The sequence below is a fragment of the Protopterus annectens genome, chromosome 5.part0 (assembly GCF_019279795.1).
Source record: "Protopterus annectens isolate FY-2018-M chromosome 5.part0, PAN1.0, whole genome shotgun sequence".
Lineage (NCBI taxonomy): Eukaryota > Metazoa > Chordata > Ceratodontiformes > Protopteridae > Protopterus > Protopterus annectens.
The window spans coordinates 1,277,364,564-1,277,391,451 of NC_056735.1; the positions used below are offsets into that span (position 1 = coordinate 1,277,364,564).

Here is a 26,888-nt window from a genome sequence, read left to right on the forward strand (position 1 = left end):
GAAGTCGCCAGCTATCTTAAATGCAGTTAGAATTTTTGCATTGCAGCTCACATATAGTATTATGCTCTATATTCAGTGCTTCAGTGAAGTTAGTACTCAGTGGTATATATACAGCTGTTATATAGACACCATTTAGTTCTCTGGGTGCATAAAAGGTCTGCATTTCAGTACAAGGAATTCCAGTTACAGAGCAATGCTCATTCACAGTGTTACAGTTTTTGCACCAGCTATCATCCACAAAAATGCACACTCCACCTCCCTAAGTGTTTTACTTCCTCTTCCCATGTGTGATCTCCTTTGTCACCTCCTTTCATGTCTTGCTGAGTCTAATCCCCCAAGGACAATTTCACTTACATTTTATGTCATTTTGCACTTGTCAAAACCATTAATCCCCTTATATTTGAGTCTGTAGTTATCAAAGTATTTTTTTCTTATACTGACTTTTTTCTCTCTTCACTTCCTGCTGTATATGCTTCTACCCCTCATATCTGTAACCTTTCTTCCTCCTCTGTTTCCACCTTCTGCTACCCTTCTCATTCTTGATGCTGGATGCCCCAGTTCCAGTTCTGAATCGAATCCCTTCAGTATTCCTCGTATTCTTCCAGCAAGACCTCTCCAGTGTTCTCTGTCTCTCTCTCTCTTCCCGTCTACCTCCTCTTTTAGGCTAAATGTCTTTCCCAGCCTACTTCCTTCATGGTTTGCTCCTACATCAACACCTCTGTTTTCATCTCATCTTCTTCACATATCATGTTCTTTGTATATGTTCTTCCACCTTGGACTCATCTGTATCTTTTGTATTGTTGCTGCATCTTCCATGCTCTCCCTTAACTTTGCTGTTTGCCACTCATTTTGCAGGTACTCCTCTTGATTGCCTGTGTTCTGGTCTTTCTGTCCTCTCCTGTCTGCTGGACTTCTGTTTGTTCTTTTCTATTCCCAATTTGTCTGTCCTTTCTCACTTTGTCTTACCAGTCCAACTACCTTCTCTAGCTAACATGTTGTTCCAGTAAGCTTGCCTGTTTTCCTCCAGATTTTGCATGGTTAGTCACCGTAAGGCTGTATGCGGCAGACATCTGCCCCACATCATGAATACATCACAAATCTGTCTTCCACCCTTTTCATCAAGCCTGTGCTACTCCGGTCATATTCCATTTTTAAATTCCTTACTTCCTTCTTTTTTTATTTATATTGCTTTTATTTGTTTTTTTAACCTAGCTAAGTTTTTCTATTTGATCTGTTAAGCGAATGTCGAACAGATGACAGACTAAAGTGTAATTAAGAATAGAGGACAAGGTAATACCTTATCTTAATATTTTTAATATTTCCTGTGGAGCAAAAAATTAAAGCATGTTCATCATTCCTTTCTGATGCAATAAAAGACAGAAGTCTTTCAGAAGCAGTTTGTCGTTTTACACCTAGCATTGTTTCAGATACCATAGATACACACAATGTGACTGCTCTTTTATTGTTTGTATCCCCAGAATTGATGATCAAGGCAAGAGACTGAACAGAGGTGCATCTATCTATTTTGGTGCCCAGTGCTACCCCCCCCACACACCCACACACACACGCACACAGTTGGCGAGAGAAAAAAAGTTCCTCTGTTCCCCCTGAATTGAGTGTGGGGGGGGCACATTTTGATTCAAACTGCAGCAGACCACAAACCACATTTAATGCTACACGCACAGTATGCCAAGAGTTCCAGTTCTGACCACAGAGACAATACCAGCTTTCTTAATACGAGTAATTTACTGCCAGTAATTTACTGCACTGAAGACTGATCAGCATCTACTGATTGCACTGCCTCTTTGCAGCCAGTGTGGCTGGTCTTTTACCCACCTTATCAATGCTACTGAAACGACTTCTTTTGGCTTTTTCCCAGTTAGGGGTTGCCACAGCGAATCACCTGTCTGCTCATGATTGGCAGTGGAGTTTTATGGTGTTGAGTTGCCAGACTGCTGCCCAACCTTCCACAGAAGGCATACACATGCATGTACTCATGCCTAGGGCTAATTTAGAGTATCCAATCCACCTATAGCATGTCTTTGGGATGTGGGAGGAAACTGGAGCACCTGGAGGAAACCCACGCGACCACAGGGAGGACATGCAGACTCCGCATAGAAGGCAACCCCAGCCGAGGATCGAACCAGAGAACCTCTTGCTGTTAAGTGGCAGCACTATCTTCTGCACCACTGTGGCATCAATGCTACTGAGACTGAGAGGCTTAAAACACTTGCCTTATCTGTACAACAGGCACTTTTTTTCTGTGTAGTTTCAAAACAAAGAAGAGAACACATGACCAGTGCTTAGCTATATGAGGTATCTCATGCTTCCTTTGTTATGTACCATTACAAGTTTGAAACTAACTTTAGTCATAATAGAATACGAAGAGTTTTGAAAGTCCAACTGAAACATGAGAAACAGAATGTAAATAAGCCTTGATATGGTTTACTGGGATGATTTTCTGTTATGGTAAGTACTCTGCACAACTGTATTTTGTAGACTTGCTAAAAAATGGGCCATACCTGCCAGAAAAAAAATCGCATCAACATTGAGGAGGAAGGTGGTAAGAGCATGAGATAAACTTAAAGAACAGTGTTTTCTAGCGCACTCACACACACACACACACTAAATGCTGTCATTCTCTCTCTCTATCCTTCTAGGTTTTGGAACTGCTGCTTGCATTCTGTTCTGTGAACAGTTTACGGAGGATGTTATACCAGACAGTGCTTGGTTCTAGTGCTCAGTGCAGTCGAACTCCAATGATTGGGCCCCATAACAAGTCTCCAGAGCCACTAATTGCTCTCGTCCATTGGTCTAGTCAGCCACTTGAAGGCTCTGAGAAATGTTCTCTGTTGGCTTTAGAACTAGTTAAAGAAATATTTGAGGTATTTTAATGAAGACTTTTTACATATCTTTATATATTTTACATTGTTGCAAGTCCCTGAGACAATGTTTGGTTATTTTTTTTACTTTTGCAGAAGGCATAAAAATTTTCATTTACTGTGTCTGAAAAAAAAAATTAATTGTGCATCTGATTATATGCTCCGTGCAAGGGAGTGTGATAGGGTAAAATACTGCTCTCTGCTATTCCTCATACACACATGTACTTTAAGTATGTAATATTGATAACTCTTCTTCATGAGAATTCGTTTGAGAGTTCATCTTCACCAGTCAACATATGGTGAAAACACTTGAAATATACCAGATTAAAGATGTCTGCCCCTTCTGACATTTATGTGGTGGATAACTTTTGCTTGCCCCCTAATCCCCCCACCATGTTGTTTTTGCCGCTTCAGCCTTTTATATCATGAGCCTTGCTATCTTCTGTAGAATATCCTTCCTTCACAAGGCTTATATGCAGTCAGGATAACAATACAGGTATCAGATTAAAAACCAGTACATGCATCAGCTTTGCCTTTATTCAGCATAAAGTGCCACAAGTGCATTTTGACCCAGTCACTGAGACTCTGCTATTTTACCTTGAGACAAGAGCAGTGAATGAGAGCTCCTTATTCAGGGACTGATGAAGAATGGTCTACCATGCATCCTCACAGTGTAGGTCAGAACAGTGGCAAAAGGACAGGCATTCAGGGGACAGGTCATAACCTTACCAAAGCTGAGTGCTATAGTACAAGCTTCTTCCAACCCCCTGCCCTTGTTCTGTGGTAGTCCAGTGCATCTCCAGAGGTAACTAATGTATTGGAACCAAAAGAAATTACTGCCCCTCCCATTAATGGAAGCTACTTTAGCCCTAACACTTAAAGGCGGGACATCACAACTGAGTTTTATGCTGTGAAAAGCCTGTTTCTTTCAGAGGGTGTAGCTGCTGTATAAATCAGAAAAAAAAAACAGATGATGGCAAGGCAGGCCTGCCTCTTTTACATGAGACACAGGTGTGCATCCTCACATATATATCACCCACACATCCATGGAGCTTTTGGGAATAAGGCTTAAGTGGATGTTTATCTTCAGCTAATTTTAGTATGACAAGAATTCCATCACAATAGTAATCCTACTCAAATCTGTTATAGTGAGAATGTCACATAGCTGTACTTTTACCTCAGCTTGAAGAATTATCACTTGTTCACTCTTGGTTCCATCCCCGAGATCACGGATCCTCCACCACCCCCAAAAAGAACTCCACTGGGAAGGACTCCCAGGATCTCTGCATAATGAAACTGCTTGATTAGAGCTGTCCTGGTGTGAAACAGACTGTGAAACATAGGCAGTAAAAACTTTACGTTTGGACAAACTTCAGTCATTGGCTAGTAGTTACATTGCTTGGATGTCAGCAAATATGACATTTAGAGAAAGTAATAGAAAATCAATTGGAAAAGGAGAAGAAAACATTCTGGCTGGAAAGAATCTTGCAGCTGTTCAGCAAAAAGCAGTTCAAATTTCAGCTTTGGTATCGGAGAAAACTTTCAGGAATTTACGGGAAAATAAAATTAGATGCATTCAGAGATGTTCAAAATAGTTGAAACACTGAAGGAATATATAAAGTTAGATAACAAAGGGCTAGGAAAAAATAGAAGAAACTTTAACTGGCAATTCAGATGAACTAATAATACTGCAAAAATCAGGGGCTGAAGTGAAGAAAAATCTGGTTGAGGATGAGGCTTCTCAAGAAGAGTTGTTTAAAAAAAATATTAGAAAACAGAAAACACAGAGGAAACCTGAAATTTTCTGCTGTAGCAGAGAAACTGGAAAAAAACAGACTGCATTAATTTTAGGAGGGAAGAGTGGCATAGACCAACTGCTTTGGGCATCAAGTGTGGTGCACAGTAAACTCAAGGTAGGAGAAAATGGATCACAGACTGAGTGCTGCGTTAGGGCTAGCCACTTGATGGTGTAAAATTTGGCTCTACTTGACTTCAGTCATGTTAATTAATATCGCCAAATGGGCATGGGTATTTGCCAGTGAGAAGTGGGTTGAGGACCTGGCCTTCTCTGACCTACATCACAGAACCATGCTAATGGTCGAGGTGTGTGTGTGTGTGTGTGTGTGCGTGTGCCCCTATTGGCCAGTGTGTGCCTGCCGTAAAGCCCAGTACCCCTGGGTCAATAAGCTACTGGCCAACCCGTGTCTATTTGCCCAGCTTGGGTTTCCTTGGATAACGCTCTTAAGTCAAAGCTGGACATAAAACCTATCAACCTGCCAAACATGAGCTAAGAATTGCTGCAATCGGTGTAGTCACTGACAGGATGCAAAATGGAAGTGGATGACCTGGTGGTAAGGAGGAGGCTGGACCTCCTATGTATTGAGGAGACAAGATGGAAAGACAGTGCAGAAAAGTTACTTGGCTTGGGATCCAGAGTCTACTATTCAGGAGGAGGACACACTAGAAATGGTGTGGTAATTATGGTGAGGGAGAGACATCAGAAGATGGTGAGCGATGTCATCAGAATTATGAGGGAGAGACATCAGAAGATGGTGAGCGATGTCATCAGAATTAGTGACAAACTCATGGCAATTAGGCTCTATTCATAATTGCAGTATATGGCCCACAGCAGGGTTGTGATAGTGAGAAAAAAAGTGCATTCAGGCACCAGTTGAAGGGCCTACTGGATCAAGCAGGACAACAGAAACTAGTGTTTATAATGGGTGACCTGAATGCACACATCTGGACAGGGAAAACAAATGGATATGAGGGCTCCCTGGGTCCACATGGGGAGGGGCAACAGGAATAAAAGGGATAGGCCATTTTAGAATTCTGTCTGGAAGATAGCTTGTTTGTGACTAACATATGGTTCAGCAAGAGACATTCAAAAAATCACATACAAGAGTGGCCAACATATGACTCAAGTAGACTTCCTCCTAGTCAGGAAAGAGCACCATGGTAGAATCGGTGACTGTAAAGTAATTCCCAGGGAAACAATCTATCCACAGCATAAACCAGTAGTTGCTGCAATCAGTTGAAAGCAGTGGTTAGTGAAGGCTCTAAGGTCAACAAAGACAAGGCTGAAGACCTAGAAATTGCAGGGAGCACAATATTTGAAGAAATTACTCAGGGCTGTAGCACCTCAGGAAAAATGGGAATAGATGGGGTTAAAGAAGAATGGCAACTCCTCAAAACTGCGTGTGTGGACTGTAGAACAGATATGTGGATGAGGCAGGTACAGAAATAAGGTACATAAGGAAAGCTGGTGGTGGAATGCAGCAATCCAAGAATGCCATCAAAGGAAGGAATGCAGGAAAAAGTGGGAAATAGAAAAGATGGTTCAGGCTGTGAAGGAATACTGGTTGGCTAACAAAGGGGGCTAAGAGAGGAGTTGCAGTCGTAAAAAACAAGGCATCAGAGGCACTGTACCAGCTTCTGGAAAGTAACTCAGTAGATGGCATAGACTCTATCAGGTCAAAAGGCAAACACAAAGATAAAGATAAAGAAAATGGTCAGACATCTTTCTTAAAGGATGCCAGCAACAACTTGCTCACCAATCCACATGACAGCAAAGGCAAGTGGTAGAAGCACTTCTAGCAGCTTCTGAATGAAGAACACCCCATGGAAGCTGTACTGCTTCAGGCTCAGTCTACAGTGAAAGAGGAGGAGGAGCCCCACCCTAGAAGAAGTAAGAACAGCACTAAGGAAAATGAAATCAGGAAAAGCAGCAGGCTCAGAGGAGGTCACAGCAGATAATAAGGATGTTGAGTGAGATATGGAAAAAGTGGCTTCTGAAGGTACTCAGCAGTATGGAGAGAAAGGCATATCCCTAATGACTGGAGAATAACCATACTAGTGCCAATGTTAGAGAACAAGGGGGCATTCACAGCTGGTGGCAGTATAGAAATATCAAACTCCTGCCACATTGCATGAAAGTCCTGGAGCTGGTGATTGATAAACTGATATGCAGAGTAGTAGAAAGCAAGATGAGAGGTGAACGGTTCCAATTTAAATCAGGGGTGAGCATAACATCCAAAGTTTACAGTGAGACAGTTGAAAAGAAGCTAGAGATGAGGAAAGTGTCCAACCGGTTATTTCTAGATATGGAGAAAGCGTATAACAAGATCCCAAGAAAGATGATTTTGGCATTCTTTTGGTGGGTTGAAGTCCCTGAAACTTTGATAGAATTAGTGCAATTTATGTACAAAGACCCAGTGACTCAGAACACGGTTCATACTTGTCTCACAGAGGGTGTTCCCAGTTAGAGTGGTTGCGCATCAGGGTTCAGCTCTAAGCCCACTGCTGTTCATACTTGTGATGGGCTACATTAACAAACATGTCAAGCGGGTCAGATCAACACATTTGCTGCATGCAGACAATGTGGCATTACATGCAGACTGCACAAGAACTTTAGCAAAGGATTGCGGAATGGAATGCAAAACTGAAGGCACATGCAAAGAAACTGAGTGCAAATAAGATGCTTGTAATTGCACCAAATGGGGAAATCAGAAGAGGCTGAGAATTGGTATAGAAGGGAAAGTAGTGGAACAGGTTAACCGCTTCGGGTGTCTGGGAAGCATGGTTGAGAAGAAAGGAAATCTGAATGAGGAGTGAAAGCTAGAATCAGAATGGCTGCAGCCAACCAGCATAGTGTGTCAGTGTTGTTATATGACAGAAGAATGCCATAGAAGCTGATAAGTAAAGGTGTACATAACAGTGGTACAACCAGTACTACAGTATGGTATAGAAACCTGGGCAGAAAAGACAGAGCAGAGTTACAGGTGATGGAGATTAACTGCCTTAGATGGGTAGTTAATGTACACTGTGGGACAGACAAATGAGGACATTGGAGTAGAAGTCAAAGTAGTTCCAATTGCAGACCAAGGTAAAAGAAAACAGATTATGGTAGTTCAGGCAAATGTGCCGAAAAGTAGAAGAGAATCTGGTGAAGGTAGTTTGGGACAGAGGCTAAAGGAAATAAGGGTGTCCATCAAAGAGGTGGATGGATTATGTGAGAGAAGACCCACAACAGTCAAGCATTCAAGCTTGAGTGTCGAAGAAGTTTGGAGATTGGCATTGACCTGAGAGATGGCAGCAGTTGACATGAGACCCCAACCCCATGTAGAAAATGGGAGGGGGAGATGATGGCAAATAATCAGCTAAAATGGTGTTTCACAGCAGGAGTTATTTAAAGACCACATCATGTGTGTTTTCCAAATCTGACCATGATAAATACTCCAAAACCTACATTAGTAAACGATGCAATCATACCAGCAGAAAGAGTTGCTCCTGATAACATTTTGGGAGGAGGGAAAAATATTAAGTACTAGGGACACCTTAGTGGTTTTGGAAAATGATTATTCACTGTACACCAGACAGAAGAGAAGCAATGTTATCCCAACAATCAGAGAATGTTGAGTTGCAGTTTGACATTCAAGCTGATGTATCCAGCTATCTTCAGAATATTTTTTGTAGAGGATCAAAGACATTTTTGATGCAGAACAGGTTATGGAGGAAGTGTAGCCAAACACGCACACACACACACACACACACACACACACACACACACACACACACACACACAAAGCCCAGAGAGAGACTGCCAGTTAAACCTTTTCCATTGTTCTAAAAGGAAATGCATGAAAGAGAGAAAAAAGGAAATGCGCTGATTAGAAGAATGAGAAGTGCCTTGAACCTGAACCAGAGATTGGTGTTGGGAGAAAGAGAAGACTATGAAGACCAGCAACAGTATGAAATTAGTTAATAATAAGAGACCACAAAGCGTCAATCTCATTGGAAATAATGACAGACATGTGAAATGTGGCTTTGCAAGAAAAAGTGTGGAATGTAATTGCTTGTGTTAATCTGGTCTTTGAACTGTCAAGCATATACCTACTTTGTCATTTATGTTTAAAAGGATACTGAAGAGACAGAAAAGTCGCTAAGTAAAGCAGATTTGTTCTTAATATTTGCATAAAAGTTTTATGATATAAATTGCATGTTGTGTTGTAAAGCAATTTTGTAGTGTGCAGTCATGAGTATTTTAAATATGGGGGGGGGGTCTTAACATATACAGCAGCCATTAATATTAAAGCAAGAAAGTATTTTTTCTTAGTTTTAATGTAGCCAGGCTTTACACTGTAACAAGGTAAGAAAGGCTGGACAGAAGCAAGTTTAAAGTTAATTTAATGTATATTGATTTGATTACATGTAGAATTAAGATATTTCCCCCATTTTTACAGAGGCAGGTATCTAAAATGTCATTGGCTAAAGCCACAGACACGTTTTTTTAAGCAAATAACTATTTTCCATGCCTTTCATAATTCTAGCTTATTTATTGCATTTGCAAAGTCCTTATCTCCTTTTTTCATTATCAAAGGCTTTCGGTGGGAAACAAGAAGTCTGCAGATGCAATCAATTAATAATGAGAGGTCTGAAATTAAAGTTCTATGCTTACCATAGTGATAGACCCTTAATGTCCCTCTGCATCTGTTTCGACTGGTTAGATTATATTCCTTGTGATGGATTAAAGGTAGCAGCCTTTTCCTTCACAGCTTCACCAGTGCTCAAACACGTCCTCTCCCATAATTTTATGAAAGCCATCTCCTTGATCAAGTTTGCCCTGAATAATAACATATAAATACTGTATATACAAAAAGTACAAATCTACAATGGACCAGCAAGAAAAGGACAAAGAGTCCCAGACATCAGGCATAGATCTGACAAATCCTCCAGGAGCCAAAAGCTGGTAGGGGCGGAAGGAGGGTGTAATATAGAAATGGATACAGGAGGACAATAAGGAACTATCATTATGGTAACCACTTAACTATGATATCCTGTCTTGTCTATCTCACCTGGTTGGTACAGATTCCTCTGCTACTTTTTTTCATCACTGGCATTTATCGCAAGATATACTTCAGAATGGTGGAACCAAAGCGTTTCCTTAGATATGGATATCAAGTCTTAATTTGTCATGTTTGATGAAGGTGTTTATACTAGAACAAGTTTCTGGAGCACAGACTTGTCTGAAGAAGACAGATGAAATAGATAAGGACTTGGTAGAATAGGCTTTGGGTTTTGCAGTAAGGATCAGGCTGTTGGCGGCATAAGTAAATAATGTGCAGCCTGACTGCCTTCTGGACAAGGTAACTTTGGAAACCTTGGAAGCCAACTTGATCTTGGGGAAAGATATGAAAAGTTGGTCATCTTTACAATACAAACTTAGTTTTGTGAAGATTAAATCAGAGGTAGTGATGAACATCTAGAGTATGCATGGACTATTCTCCTCAAATAGAATGATTGGGGGGAAAAACAGGCAGATGAATGGATTGCTTCAAAGCTGATTCTGAAGCTTACCTGTAGCTCAAAGGAAGAATTTGGATTTAGAGCACCTCTGTGGAAAATCATGTAGGGTTGTCTGCAGCAGGACACTGCTTGTATTTCAGAAATTCCTTCAGCAGAAGTAACTGCTATGAGAAATAACATGCTCCATGAAAGGTATTTCAAGTAGACAGGGGAAGCTAGTTCAAAAAGGGTGGTGTGAGGTGGGGTGTATTAGGGCTTGTAAGGCCAAGGTAAGGTCTCATGGAGGGATTCATTCTTTGATTGGAGTTCTTAACCAAAACTTTTCTTTGAGGAAGACTTTACAGATTTTGTGGGTGGCCACAGAAGATCTGTTTGAACTTACATTACAGAGATGGTAGAGTAATTTGCTGCAGAATCCAAAAGATCTGCTAAAAACTGCAGGATGGAGGTTAAAAAGCAGGAAAAGAGTCTAAAGCTTTAGCAATAGCCCACAGGTAGAATCTTTTCCACTTGCTCTTATAGTATAAATTTTAAGTGCAGAAGATTTTTGTGAGGCAGACAAGATCTGGACAATGTTGGAAGATGAAGAATCATTGGTCATAGGTAATGGAGAAACCATGCTGTTAGTCTGAGGGATTTAATGACTAGGTGAGGCTTGCCTGACAAGAGAGATGGGAGACACGGTTTGGGATCTTTAAATCATGTAGGTTGTAGAAGATAAAGCCATAGACAAGGCGACCAAGTTTGCCTGGGCCAGAAGGGGGCAATGAGAATAACTTACCTTGCACTCTATTCCTTCTTCTGGTGAAGAAGTTGAAAGGCATGCAGATGTCCAGGAGGCCAAAGATAGACCAGTGCATTCCTCAGTACCTGTCTATGTGGAGGGAGGTAGGCAAAGTAGCTTCTGCATTTTTTATTGGTGTAGTAGTGAACAGGTTGCATCAAGGCTGGCCTCAGTGGCTTTAACATCCTTATTGTTGTTGCCTTGTTGAGGGACCACTAATGAGGTATGCAAATACATTGATTCAGCTTGCCCTCTAGAATATTGGACCAACCTGGAATGGGCATTTCTACTTAAAAGTGCAGTGAAGATATGGTCTGTTGCCCAATTCTCATTGCCTCTCTGTAAGGTGAGTAAGAGCAGGGTCTCTCAATTTGGTTGGTAAACCACACCACAGAGGTGTTTGTCTGGTGATCTCACTGGGGAAAAAAAGTCATGAAGTGCCTGCAGCTGAATGAGGACAGCACTCTAAAATGTTGTGAAGGTGGACCTCAGAATGACTCCACCTTCCTTGGATTGTCCTCCCCTTGAAATGCCCATCTTTCCACCCTAATGAGGAAGAATCTATAGTAACTGTCGCTAAGGGTAAAGGAGGAGACATGAGGACATCCCTGAGCTACTAGAGACAAGGTTATCTACCAAGTGATATGCTAATGGAACACTGATGAAAGTCTAACAAGGTGGTGAAGAGAGTAGGTGAAGTACCATAATGTAAAATCTGTTGAACAGAACAATAGTGACAGGATATGACAATCTGGATGACTCTGAGATTGAAGTATTTTTCATGCCTGAAGATGAAAAATCAGCCTTGATTCTGGAAGCTTCAGTATTGATGAGACAATGTCCAGACAGCAACCTATAAAATCCAGCGATTGTATTGGTTTCAAATGGAACTATTTGAAATTGACAGATATAGCTAAGGATCAGCACAAGTGAAGCAAATAAACTTTTGCTAAGATGAGGAATTCTCTGTGATTTGCAGTTAGGAGACAGCCATCTGCATAAGGGAACAGTTAGAATGCTTGCATTCAAAGATGAGCTGCTTTTACTGCCCTGCATTTGCTGAATACTTGGGGCTGTGGTGAGACCAAAAGGCAAGTCTAGAAAGTGGAAGTGACTGCTGCCAGTGCAAAGTGAAGGAACGTTCTGCACTGCCTTGTGATAAGATCCAGTATATGGACCTGAGGTCCTTGTTCTTGAGACTAAAAAGGACCAGATCCTCCTTGGTCTGGAGAGACTTTTTGAAAGGCTGTTTTTTTTTAAGGTATTGAAATTTTTTTTTTTTTTTTTTATATAACTTGGCTCTTTTTTGACTGTGTGGAATGTCCTGGAAAAGTCTTGCATCAGGGGGGAGCAGATGGGCAACACTTCAGGAATGCTGAAAAGGTTTATTAGATAAGAGAATGGTAAACCCTTAGTTCTGCGGGCCACCTCTGTCTCTGAAGCATTGTCCGTTTGAGTTCCTGTTTTGCTTGAAGGGAAGGTGTCTGTGAAGAGGAGTCGAAGAGAAGGGACGGGATTTCTTCAACCAGAGTCCTTTTCCTCCCCTTTGATTCCCAGTAAAAGTTCGTTGAAGGGTAGAAAAGTGGACCCTAAGTTGCAGAAGGTATATTTCCTTTCTGCTCCCTGTTTTTCAGGGTATCGTTAACTTTTGGATCGATAGAGCAGATCCATTATTTGGGACGTTAAGAAAGAGTGACTTATCCACAAAATTGCAAAGTCTCAGGCAGGCATGATGATGAATAACAATGCTGGTGCCTGCTGCTATGACTGCACCTTGTGTTGCATTTGAAATGAGTCTCGTGGTGGAGATCATGATAGACAGCCTAGTTGAAATTTGGGACTCCAAAGACTGACTTTTGTCTCTCATAGTTTATCTTTGGAGGAATCCCAAAGCTTGACCTTCTTTCCTGTGAAACCTGATAATGTAAGAAATTCAGTTAAGTACCCTTAGAGAAAAAGTTTCTGAGGTGAGTCTGAGGTGTAAACTCACTTTCCTTTGGTCCTAGATTCTCTGTTAGGGGGTGGACTGGTAAACTCTCCTCTGACAATTTCTTGATAGTGGCTGTCGCAACCACAATAGAATCCACTTGAGGGTCTTGCTGCTAATGTGGGCCTTCCTTAGGTGAATAAAAGCTTATCTGGTTTTCTAGGGATTGGTTTTACCACATCAGGGCTGTCGTGCCCTATGCACCTCCACATCTTTCAAGCAGTCAACAGGAAGGATCACCCAGGAAGTAGATAGGCCAGTCCTAAAAACCTCATAAAACACTTTCTTATCTGGGGAAGGGTTGTCAGTGGTCCATTTCCCCCTCTATGCAGCTCCACAAGTTCATCAAAGGTAATGTTATCAAGCGAAGTACGAGTTTGAAACAACTTCCTTTCATTGAAGTCTGTGCCTTCACTGCGGGATTCTTGTGAGTCACTGCTAGATTCGAACACCTACCTAAGTACACAAGCTAGAGTACATTGTATCAGCTGTCAACATCACAGGAGAAGTCCTAGTCACTAATATGACTATGCATTAAAGAGTATGGGAGTCCTTAGATGCATAATGTTACTTACAGCAGGGAATTCATTTAAGTAAACATACTGGTGCATTATGGATAAAACGAATAACACCAGAATTGCCCTTTCTAAAGACTTTAACTTTAGCTGGTGATATAAATAGGACCTGCTGGAGAGAGAGGTATATATCCCAGAGACTACCCCTTCTATGGGACAGAATCCCCATCCATGTGAAGCAGAGTTCCTCCCTAAACCAATTCATATACAACTTGGACAATTAGAATGGGAACAGGAAATTCATCCCTGTTTTGGCACCATCTCTAATGGATGGAGGCATCCTGTAAATGGTTCAGCTCCCTGCTTGTAGATGTTTCATCTCCCAAGCCTGTGGTTACACTTATCAAGGGTACCAGAACTTGTCAGAAAGTTGGGATACATGGCTAAGCTTAAAAAGGCCTTAGTGGCCATTAGCCTAGTACAAAACTGTGAACCTACAAGCCTATAAAAGATTCTTCTGCAAACTAGCAGGTTAATATATTTGTACAGTATCCTCCAGTTCAGCCTGTATGTGCTTATCTTAATTATGTACATCTGCTGCCAGCATGGCTTATTAAATATTCCATGTTGACAGTGAAATAGTGGGTGTATTAATGGCTTACCTTTTTTATAAGTGTTGTAATTTCTTAAGAAGGATACTGGATTGCTCTGTAATTGTTTTATACATGATCATACGGAGATGGTGCAAGGCAGAGTAACAGGACAAAGTTAACCTGCTGCAACCCCTTCTTGCCATTTCCACTTTACATTGTTGCATTATGCAGTTGTTATTAAAGTTTGATTTTTCAGGTCTCCTTGAGGTGCCAAAAGTGTGTGTATAATGGACAGGAAGCTGCATCAGAGTAGCCCAAGATTTTTCTGAAGGCTTAGCTTTGTTCCCAGATACCTTAGGTGGTTACAAATTGACCACTCCTCAAAAAAAATTAACAAATCTGTTAACAGAGATACAGTGAATGTTCATCATTCCCTTTTCTTCCCATCCACTGTCATATTTATAAAGTTGAGACAATGGGAATGTACCAGGAGGGGACTGATCTATTATTGTTCCTGTGGATCTCTGTTTTGCCAAAGTTGACTATGCTTAGTACAAGTCTGTCAGGAAAGTTTTGTTTAAGTGGTTTACCCCTAACTTCCGACATAGGACAAACTGCAAAAGCTCATGTGCAATGAGGTGTTCAGTGAAGCTAGTGAATGACACAGAATCACTCCGGTTTCCTAAAGAATAAAGAAAATGAGAGAACATTCAATCTGATATTGTTAATCCTCGTTCATTCCTTACGTGTGGGTATCAGTTCCGACCTCGGAACCGAGCCGGCCATCTTCCAAGCTTGCGTCAGCTACAAACTCTCGAGCTAAAACTCTTACCCAGAATTCCTCTATCCCTGTTACCTCAGATTTCGTTTGCCGCATCGCCATTCGGTTGTGTCAAGCTACTTCTCTTGAGCTAAGTACAATATTTTGGTGTCATACTAGTCTAAAACAACGTTTTCTCTCAGAAAAGTTACTAAATTGTTTTCTCTTACCTTATCGCATTTAGCGACTATCCCTTCTTGAATCTTTTCAGTCCCCTTCATCCTATTTACCACAAGGTATTTTATTCTTTACTATCGTTGGTAAACCCCTTTTCCTCCTTACCTTTGGGTATTTCTTGTACCATTGCTGGTATTCTTTCTGATTTTTCTTCTTTCCTAACATGGCAGATAAAAAAGGTAGTCCAGGATTTAAGAGATGTTCAGATTGTGGCCATAAATTACCTACTTCAGATGCACATTCCCTGTGTGTCTATTGCTTGGGTGTGCCTCATTTATCAGTTGACCTGCCCTGTGGAATTTGTAAGAATTTCTCTAACAGGATGTTGATTGAGAGGAAAAATAGATTGTTATTGAAGGGGCTACTTAAATCTCCTTTTTCAGAGGCTATTTCTGAGTCTGAGGCTTCAACCCCTCCAAGATCCCATAAGAAAAAGACTGATGAAAATACAAAGGCCAAGTCTCTTCCTTCGTCCCCGACTAGGGGCTCCCACCAACCGAGACCCAAGAAGGCTAAGCTTTCCACTTCGGATCTGACTTTTTTGGCTCCAGGGCCTTCGGTGCCTAGACCTTCGGCACCGAGGCCATCGGTACCATCTGTGATTTCGGCACCGACTAGCGTGTCCTTTACTGTATCGGTACCGAGAGGCTCCTCGGTTCAGACTTCTTCACTGGCACCGACTATCCAGTCGATGCACACTGTTACCACATCGGCTCCAACACCTTAACCGGAACCGACAACTGAGTTATTGACACCTATTTTTTCGGTCCCAGTCTCAGCGCCGGCAACCACTTTGGCACCGACCTTCTCATTGGTGCAGGCCATGATTTCGGCACCGATGATTTCCTCTGTGCAGACACCTGTAGTTCATTCCGTTACGGCCCCGTTGTTTTCAGTGCAGACTGGTGAGGTGAGCACCGAGCTTGCCCCATCTTTGGATAGACCTGACTCTCCCTCAGCCGTGTCCGTGAAATCCACTAGAAGCCTCTCTGAACATGATGCGTTGCGTCTTGTGGATCAAATGCTTTTGGCCAGAGGTATCCTGCCCCCCAGGACCTATTCTTCCTTGGGAGGTGATCACCCTTTGCCAAAGACCCCTACTTATTCTCCTCCTTCATTGCCTTTGAAGCCCCTTGATATACCACAGTCTTCCCCCTCTACGGGTCCCTTTATGGACCTCACTAAGGAACCGCAGTTGCCTTAGTGGCAGGAGAGTTTTGATATGACCCAGGATGTCAGCTGTGACATAAGTAATTTGGTGTTTCACAGCCATCCAGGGACTCCAAGTCAGCAGGCTGAGCCACTTAGGGGAGGGGTGACCCCTGTCCTGGACACTCACCCCTCTTCAGGTGAACCAGCCTTCCAACTAATGGAGAAGGCTTTGGCGGCAGCTGGTGATACTGTTATCAGTCTCCCCACCCTCCTCTGGACTGCAATGTACACAAGTCACTCCTAGCGGACACCGGGCGCAAGGGCCCCAGGATGTACTCCCACAGGAAACCCCTTTTGCGTTGTCTTCCCCAGCTTCTCCCTCTGAGGAAGTTCATTGAAAAAGCTCATGCAAGAGGAAGCACATAAACTCCACAGAGGAGTCCTTTACTGAAGACACAGACTTTGATGATGGGGAAGGGTCCCCTCGGTCACCCTCTGAGGTATCCTTTGGTGATATCCTTGAAATTCTTAAACAGGGAGGTGACTGGCAGCCCTCTAACCTGACCTCTGAAGAGTCTGTGTTCCTGCAGGCCTTTCGCGCTGGGCCCCCTACCTCCTGGGTTACTCCACCTGCCAACGAACGGGTCCGGCTCGTTGCGCAGCATGCGTGGAAGGCTCCTGACACCATTGAGGCCATTCCCCCGGAGGCCAGATAAAATTTTGTTCCCTCCTACTACTGACCTCCATTGGTCCAAAGGTCTTCCTGTAGATGCTCTGGTGGTGGTGGCCGCAACCAGGAAGGACCTGCGGAAGAAGAAAGCCAGACTGTCCATCCGCCCAACAAGGAGTCCCGGGCTCTGGACAAAATTGGGAAGCGTACTTTTGCATCAGCGACCTTTGCTATCAGGTCCCTGAATTATATGGCACACAAGGGATTTAATTTCTAAGCTCTCTGAAACTTTGGCCGGTGCCGTGTCTGATGAGGTCCGTGACAAAGTGGCCTCTCAGCTGGCCACCATTGAATCGATGTCTAACTCCTCCATGCGCCTGATATCTCACTCAGAAGGAGCGGCTAGAGCGGCGAGTTCAGGCGTTGTTCTGAAACGACACGCCTGGATGCACTTATGTAATTTCGCAGAACCCTTCAAGGCTTCCTTTCTCAACACTCCCATTGAAGCCTCTTCATTATTTGGACCCAAGGTTAAAAGCACACTGACCAGATTTACACAGGACGGTATGGGTGTCCATTATTCTTCCCCTCAACGTGCTTTCTCCAGAAACCAGAAGAGTGGGAAGATATGGTACAAAAAGTCTCAGGGTCCTTTTTGTGACACACAGGCAGAGTTCTCCCCTAGAGACAGAGTGGGAAACTCACAGGGAAGATGCCCTTTTCGGGGCAGAGGGGGTCCGCATAACCAGGGTTCCAGGGACTCTTTTTCCTGGTCAATCCTACCAGCGCTCCTGAAGAGCGGCCCAACTCCTTTCCTCTGGAGGTGGTTGGGGGTTGTTTCTCCTTGTACCCTTCTGCCTGGCTAACCATCACCACCGACTCTTGGCTACAAAGGATAGTAACCAGAGGTTACCATATTCCCTTCAATCTTTGTCCTACCACCCCAACAAACTTACCCGACGTTCCACTCAGTCAAAGGGAAGAAGCAGCATTAGAGATATCAAAGCTGCTAAGAAAGAGTCATCCAAATAGTCCCTCCAGACCAGATAGGATCTGGATTCTACGCAAGACTATTTTTGGTGCCAAAGAAAACCAGGGACTGGAGACCAATTTTGGATCTCAGTGTATTGAACAAGTTTGTAAGAGTAAAAAAATTCCGGATGGTCAAAATACAGTCTTTCCTCCCGCTTTTGGAAAAAGACGATTGGATGTGCTCGATAGATCTTCAAGATGCATACTACCACATAAAAGTGGACAGGCCATCAAGAAGATTTCTGCGCTTCAGTGCAGGAGCCAGTCACTACCAGTTTAGAGTACTGCCCTTCGGACTCTCTACAGCCCCCAGAGTGTTCACAAAGTGCATCATGGCAGTCGTCACAGCTCACTTGCTACTACAAGGATTCCAGGTGTTTCCATACCTAGACGACTGGCTCATCTCCACCCCCACCAGGCATCTATTGGAAGAAGCCCTGGCATACTCTCTCCTCGCTGCAGAAAAGCTAGGCATAACCATAAACTGGCAAAAATCCAATCTCACTCCATCTCAGTCCACAGAATTCATAGGGGTCATCTTGGATACAAAGAATTGCAGAGCATCCATTCCAGAGCACAGAATTTTAAGGATAAAGCAACAACTGATCCCAATCCTTTCAAGGGAGAAATCCACAGCTCACTCTGTCCTACAACTGTTGGGTTCCATGGAAGCCTCCATCACCATTGTCCCCCTGGCCAGGTTTCACATGAAGCTTCTACAATGGCTACTGCTCACCTAGTGGTATCCTTTTCAGTATCCTCTTTCAGCCATGATTCGAGTAACTCACAGGTGCAAACAGGATTTAAATTGGTGCATGACCCACAACCTGTCACAATGGTCTCGCCCCTTCTCCTCCCAGTAGCCCAAGGCTACAATGACCACGGACGCCTCCCTGATGGGGTGGGGGGGCTATGTCAGAGACAGACAGTCCAAGGTACTTGGTCCAAATTGGAGGCCCAACGGCAGATAAATATTCTAGAGCTGAGGGCGGTGCTTCTGGCGTTGCAAGCATTCCATCCCCTGCTGCCGTCTGGGAGTATTGCGATACAATCAGACAACATGGCGGTGGTCTGGTACATCAACAAACAGGGCGGAACCAAATCTTACTCACTTTGTGAGAGGCCATGAAGATATGGCAATGGGCAGTGGCTACCAACCATTTTCTTTTAGCAACGCACATTCCTGGGAGTTCCATCGTGATACCAGACAGACTGAGCAGGTGCATTCTACAACCTCATGATTGGTCCCTGAATCCCTTGATAGTGACGGAGATCTTCCACCGCTGGGATCTTCCTTGCTGCAACCTCTTTGCATCCTCGACCAACTACAAATGCAGCAACTACTTCATCCTGATTCCCCCTCCGGGACAGTCACCCAGCGACGCTCTAGTCCACGATTGGCCCTCGAGTCTTCTTTATGCATTTCCACCTCTCCCCATCATTCCCCAGTTTCTGAAGAAAGCCTGCCGGTTGAAGAGCAAGGTGATCCTCATAGCACCATATTGGCCTTGTCAGATTTGGTTCCCCTTCCTTTGGCCTCACCTGCTAGATCAACCATGGATTCTCCATCCAACCCCGGGGTTGATCTCCCATCCGCAGAATCCGATTCATCACAACTTGGACAGCCTGAAGCTCACTGCTTGGCTCCTCCAGTTCCCTTGATTGCCAGGCAGAATGATCTTTCTCTGCCAGTACGGGACATTCTTATTGCATCTCATAAGACTTCCACTAGAATTACTTATCTAAGCAAGTGGAAAAGATTTACCCTTTGGCTGACAGAAAAGCAAGTAGATCCCTTTTCAGCACCAGTGTCAATAGTACTGGAGTATCTAGCCGACCTATTTCAATCGGGTCTATCGGCCTCTACCATTAGAGTTCATTTGGCTGCAATATCTAATTTCCATGAGGGTGCCCAAGACTCCTCTCTTATGTCTCACAAATTATGCAATACTTTCATAAAAGGTGTGAATCATCTAAAGCCCCCTTTTAGAGAATCTATTCAACCATGGGACCTGTCATTAGTTCTACAAGCTTTGACAATGTCACCTTTCGAACCAGCTTCTTCTTGTGACCTCAAATACTTGTCATGGAAAACCTTGTTTTTGGTCGCCATTACTTCTGCCAGACGCATCTCTGAGCTTCAAGTCTTAAGTCAAGAGTCCATACTTGATTTTTCATAGAGATAGAGTGTCATTAAGAACTAATCCTTCCTTTCTGCCAAAAGTGATCTCTGAAATGTCCATTAACCAAACCATTGAATTGCCAGTTTTCTTTCCCAACTATTCAAACAAAGGAGAGTATTGCCTACATACCCTAGATATTCACAGGCAAATTTGCTTCTACTTGAACAGGAGTAAGGCCTCTCGTAAATCAGACCAGTTATTTTTGGCCTATTCTGGACCTAGATTAGGATGTGCTATTGCTAAGGTCACATTGGCTAGATGGTTGAAAGACTGTGTGACCTTCATTTATACGCAACATAATATTCCATTGCCTACTACCATAAAGGCTCATTCGACAAGGTCGGTGGCAACTTCTGCTGCCTTCCATGCCAGAGCTTCTTTACATGACATCTGTGCAGCTGCAACTTGGACTACGCCTCATACCTTCATCAGTCATTACAAATTGGATTTGGCCTCCAGGGGAAGAGCATCTTTTGGTTCTATGGTGCTCAGGAATGTCCTTCCATGAGAGCCTCCCAGGAACAGAGGTAGCTGGGGACTCTGTCCCACACATAAGGAATGAACGAGGATTAACACTATCAGATTTGGAAGTTATGTCTTACCATAATGTTCCATCTGTATTGTTGATCCTCGTTCAGTCATTATGACCCTCCCTCCTTCCCCCTCCTGTGGCTTCTAGTAGATCTCACCATCCGGTTCTTTTAGGTCATTTGACCAGAGGTAGCCTGTACCTTCTTTTGACTTGCAAACTCAATCTGAGGTAACAGGGAGAGGGGAATTCTGGGTAAGAGTTTTAGCTCAAGAGTTTGTAGCTGACGCAAGCTTGGAAGATGGCCGGCTCAGTTTCGAGGTCGGAGCCGATACCCACATGTAATGACTGACCGAGGATCAACAATACAGATGGAACTTTATGGTAAGACATAACTTCTTTTTCCACATTGCAGCACTCCACAGAAAGAGATTTCTCTTTTAAGAGAGTTTTTCATAACATTGGATCCAAGAGTTCCAAGATGTGACATTACCAGAAAAAAAGTTATAAGCCTCATTTTTTTGTTGTGGACATTCAAGCTGGATTAGACTCAAGAAATGGCCTCCCACAGGTAGTCGTTAAAGGTAGGTAGGCCTGCTGTGATAAAAAGCATAACGTTTTAGATTAATCAGTGCTGTCTAGATGGAGCTGAGGCAATTGTTTCATCTCCTTGCTTGGCTGGTTGGTGGGCTAAAATCTTTTTGAAATCAGACTTTGGTGCCTAAGATACCAAGGCATTAGTTGGAATCAGACCTAAGACAAGTGTCAAGGACTCAAGAATTGAAGCCCTTCTCAGAAACTGACTTCAGTGAGTCTGAACCAGTGCTGGTCTCGACACAAACTGCTCTGCTGTGGGACACACACTTCTCAAAATATTTTAGAGTTGAGTGGGTTGGATGAACTATTGCATCTGAGAGTGCTGGAGCAGTTGGATCCCACAAAGGAGGACCAGGGTAGCTCTCTACCCCAAAGCTACCAGAGCAGCAAGAGGCACTAGGGAAGGAGGAAAGTTAAGTGGAATGTAAGGGCCAGCTTTGTATGCCATCTGGTAGGGAGATGGAATTCTATATAAGCCTGTGCAAAGGTTTTAATCATCTGATCCCATTTAAATTCCACTAAACTCCTGGAGGGTGTGAAAGGCCATATAGACTCTGTAAGAGGAAGCCTAGAGCTATTGAATGTCAAGAGTTCCCTCTTCATGTCTTGTGAGACAAGAGACCTCATTAAACCTTTTTGGAGTAATGATCCAGGATAATAATGGGTTCAGAAACTGTTGATGTAGGGATCAATGTAGGAACTGTCTGAGCTGTAGTGGTAATGGAAGACTTTTAAGATCTGGGAAATTTTGGCTCTGAAGTCTCTGCTGGGGCATCGGCTGATATCTTTCTTTTCTCCTTTTCCCAGTTCCTGTCTTTATCCTTATCAGAATATTTAGTACTCTGTTTCTTAGCTCCTTTGGGCTGCTGAGATGAAGAAGTTAAAGGTAATGAAAGTTTGTTTGAATCTCCTGTTGCTGCAGGGAGAAGACCCTTAATAATTAACTTATTTTTCTTATTCAAAATTGCCCTCTGAACAAGCAATGAACAGGCATCCCAGTCCAAATTTAAATGTTCCATGGCTAAACAAACAACACTATAAGTAAAGGTCTTGAGATGGGATTTTATGCTTACACTTTTGGCATTTTTAAAGCCTGAAGCTTAGTCCACTATTGCATGGGCAAACCTCCCAAAAGATGAAGTTGAAAGGTGAACAGACTTAGCCAGGAAGAAAACAAGTATTAGAAAAAGGTATTAAATTGCCTGAAAGTTATGATAAGAAATCCTAACTAGGAAATCCTGTATTACTTGAATATGACAACCCCCCCTTGAAAATTAAGAGATGATAGAAGAACCACTTATCTAATGATGGAAAATTTGCTGAGCACTGTCAGTCATATTGGACTCAAAAGAGCTTCAAATGAGATCTGAGAGGACTAGCTCTGATGTAAAATGTTGCATAGGATCACGGACTAAGGGCAGCAAATAGATCATATAAGCTATGTCCCCACACAGCAAATAGGGCTAAACTGTTTAGCATATTTATGCAACAGCAGGTAATACTTCCAAAGTTCTTACAACAAAAAGCAAAGGTATACCAGTGTTTAGCATATTTATTTATTTGACATTTGTTTACCAGGAAGGGGTGACTGGGTCATAATGTACCCATTTTCAGCAGAGGCCTGGGGAGAAAAGTTCCAGATACATATGGATACATCATTGTTTTTTAACAGGTGCAAAGACTCAACAGGCATTGTAGCATCGTAACATTCGGTCACAAATTACACATATTTGATACAGTACGTTAGGAGAAACATGGCATTCATATGGAAAGATTAACAGCAGGATATGCAAGAGGGCAGAGAGTTAACTTACTTGAAATCTGCTATCCGTTAAGAGGAGGGGAAGGATACAAGATCATAACTGAATTGGTGAGAGAGGTAGGGCATAATGTGAGAAGCAGTTGGGAATGAGGTAGTGGTGGTAAAGAGACAGGGTAAGCTGTAAGAGATGTATATATAGGTAAGAAGGGATGAGAAGAAGTGAGTTAGAGAGATGTAGGAGTGCTTCAGCCTGGACTTTTACAAGAGCAGATCCATGATTTTGTTAAGTATTCTTTAAGGAGCATTTGAATGAGTGCAGGTTTGTGTTAGTTTTGATAGCTAAGAGCAAGGCGTTCCATAATTTTCAACAAAGCAGGAGTAGAGACTTGTACCTGGGCTTTTTTTTGAGTTTATGGGTTGTGAGGAGGTGTTTGTATCGATCTAAGATGTCTGGTACACAAGTGTTGAGTAATGAGCTGAAGGCAGGACAAGCAAGAGGTTTATGGATGATGTGTAGTCTAGTAAGTTTTATGTATTGAAGTTGAAGGGGAAGTTCGAGCCAGCAGAGGCAATGTAAGGCTTTACAGCAGTGAGTCAGATGAGATGAATTTGTGGCAAACTTAAATGTGCTAAGCATTTCTGTGACCTGCACACACTGTAGTAAACTGCACATATAGTCACAGTACCAAGTAAAATTCAGTTGTTCATATAGTGCCAAAAATCAAATATATGCCCTTTAATCAAATAGAAACATTTTGAAACTGCATAAATAAGCATTTACTTAGAGATGTATGTGTCAGAATTGAAAGATTCTCCACAAAAAGAGCAAATAATTTGTGATGAAATCATGATATAAAAATTGCTCTAGCAGTGTTAAGTCAGTAGTAAAATGTCATAAATGCAGAAGCAGATAAACAATAGAAATATTAAATCATGGCTGTACATGCATGAGACGGTCCTAGTGTTCAACTGGCACTGCAAAACTTCAGTTTTCCAGTACAATTCTTAAAACACTTTAGAAAAGTCCCATTAATTGCATCAAAGCAGTATTAAGCATACAAATAACACAGTAGTAAGTTAGAATTCCCAGAGGAATTAGCAGCAACAGTAAATGGCAAGTATTAATTTTATTATTTAGTTATGAGTGAAATTTACAAAGATTATTTCATTCGTCTGTATTTATCATTGCCAACTGCTTTTACGTGGAGGCAAGAAGTCTGCCAGGTGCAGTCAATAGAGGTGTGTGAATGCTGACGAGTGAAATGTACATTGTAATTAGCATTTAAAGGTATATTGGCAGACAAAGTGGAAAATAAATGAAGATCAAAACAGTGGGAGATTAGTTACGCATGCAGTTGCCTATCTAGTAGCTTTAGTACTTAAATGCATTTCACATAACCCTGTGCAATTTATTTGATTAAAGGTCACTACAGCAATTTTTCTTTGGACTAAAATTAAATGTTTGCTCAAAGCTTGCCTTCTGTTTTTAACTTAAAAAAAAAAAACGGAGATTAGAAAAAAAAGGAATTAGTGTACATTGGAACACAGGCTCTAACATGCACTTTGTGAAGGTATCCTTAATTGTAAAATATGCATTGCCTGTGAGCGCAGCCATCATTTGGGGGCAACTGTTCTTATCTAGTGAGGTAAACTTCATTTTTTGAAAATGTGCATAGCTGTGTTTGTGTGTTAAGTTAATAAGGGAGGTGGCCTCCTAAAAATTAGTTTTTTTTTTTTTTTTTTTTTGTGCTTCTTTCTATGACATAGATCGAAATAGAAATGAGCATATGCAACTACATACGAGATCAGCCTGCCTAATATTAGTGTGTCCATCTAAGGTAAAAGCTGGAAGTATACAATCAAAAGAACTGTCTTGTATAATAAATAGGAGGTTCTGTTTACTTCCTGCTGTAATGGCTACGGTTTCCATTCATGGAATGTAATTAGCTTAGCAAGTATTGACAGACAGCAGAGTATTAAATTTTATTAAGAAGTGCAGGGTCCGAGTAGCAGTGTTGCAGAAAATGCATTTGGATAGAAATAAGCATGGGGACTTGACAAAGAAGGGATTTTAGGATGGATATTCAGGAGAATATCAAGAACAATGGAAAAGAGGTGTAATAGTACTGATAGCTAGAAGGCTGCAGTAGTGATCAAAGGGGAAAAAAGACAGTAATTGTAGATTACGGTAGTAAGGGTATTATTAGCAGTGGAGGAAGAGGATTACACTGGCATGTATATTTATATTCCACCTAAAACTTCTGTTGTGAAGCTTATGTAAATTTTGGGAGAAACAGTCTGTCCTCAGCAGGGAATATTATTCATGGGTGGGTACTAAAACCTGATTTGCAATAGTGAGGATGTATAGGGAGACCAAGAAGGGAAATTTTAATAAAAGAAGGCTGATGTGTAAAGAAAGACATGAGAATATTTGGTGTAGTATATGTGAATTAAGTAGTAAGAATGCAGAGTGTTACATATCAAGGTACAATAACTGGTCTAGACTGGACAAACTATATTTCACATGAGCATTTGTTTAATTGAAAGCTTTGACATGCATCATCCAATAACTATTTCAGATGTTTCACCAATAAAAACTAAGATGAAGATGCAAGATCTGAAAGGCTTAGAAGACAGGTGAAATAGGTATTTAGAAGGGTCAAGGTAAAGTGGTCTTAAATTCATATTGTTTTGAGGACACTCCAACTACAAAAAACCCTAGCAGGAAACTGAAAGTGGCAAGAAGCAAAGTGGGATTAGGGACCTGAAAATGGGAAAATACGTAAGGATCCTAGAGAAGTGATGGAGTTATTGAGTAATTTAATAACCTTGTATATCGAGAAAAAAGATCCCGGAAACTGGGGCATAAGATTTGGGAAGTTTTTTGAGGAACTGTAGGTTTTAAGGCTAATAGCCAGAGAGAGACCAGCTTTGGCAAGGCCAATAACAGAGCAAGAAATTGATGGGCAAATCGGGAAAGCAACACTGGATAAATCTTCAGGATGGGATGGCCTACCAACACAGATTAAACATTGCTAAAATATGGCACCAAATAATGTGATAAGGGAAAAGGTTATCCAACAGGAGGAAAGCAGTATGTTCAGCAGTACTAAAAGAGAAAGATGCAGCTGGCATGAGTTCATATAAACCAATATCAGTTCTAAACCATGATTATAACATTTTGCGGCCATTTTGTAAGTGAGATTGACAAGGATAATGCCAAAGGTTGTAGATTGCAATCAGTGTGGATTTATAAAGGGAGGCAAAAGTGACAATATTTTGAAAACTTGCATGATTATAGTAGTGGTCCAGAGTGAAGTGAAGGGAGCTAGCTTTGCAAAGACTGGATGCAGAGAAAACATTTGAGAGAATATGCTGGAAATAGTTATGGGAATTCATGTATAGGATAAGATTTCTGTCTGGCTACATCATTATACTCCAGGAGATGTACCAAGGACTCTTTAGCAGTACTAGAAATAAATGGTAGATTGACGTTAGAATTCCAGATAGGGAGAGGTGTAAGACGGGGTTACCTGCTGTCGCCTCTTTTGTTTGCAATATATTTAGAACCTTTGGCACAGAAAGTATGGCAATATTTTGTTTGCAATATATTTAGAACCTTTGGCTCAGAAATATGGCAATATAACATTACATTTGTAGATGGAAGGGGGGGAGACTAGCATTGTTTGCTGACAGTATAATAATCTATACCACTGGTCCAAAGGAGGACATGTCAGGGTTATTTGATATTCTGAGGCAATTTGCGCATACTTCTGTTTATATGGTTAACAAAGACTAAACGAAGACCATTAGTATTAATTGCACACCCCCATATTAATTGGTAACAATGTATCCACAGTTGTGGGGACATGTGAAGATCAGATATCTGGGCGTGTGGTC

General features: G+C 42.0%; 1 protein-coding gene across 2 annotated transcripts in view; it reads left to right on the top strand.

Moving 5' to 3' along the window:
* Positions 1-26,888, top strand: part of CIP2A (cellular inhibitor of PP2A) — a 2,713,480-nt gene that overhangs the window by 1,042,640 nt on the left and 1,643,952 nt on the right. For both annotated transcript variants that reach the window (XM_044071100.1, XM_044071101.1), the window contains one exon: positions 2,661-2,885. In XM_044071100.1, the coding sequence (XP_043927035.1) occupies positions 2,661-2,885 (225 nt within the window). The remainder of the gene's footprint in view (positions 1-2,660; positions 2,886-26,888) is intronic.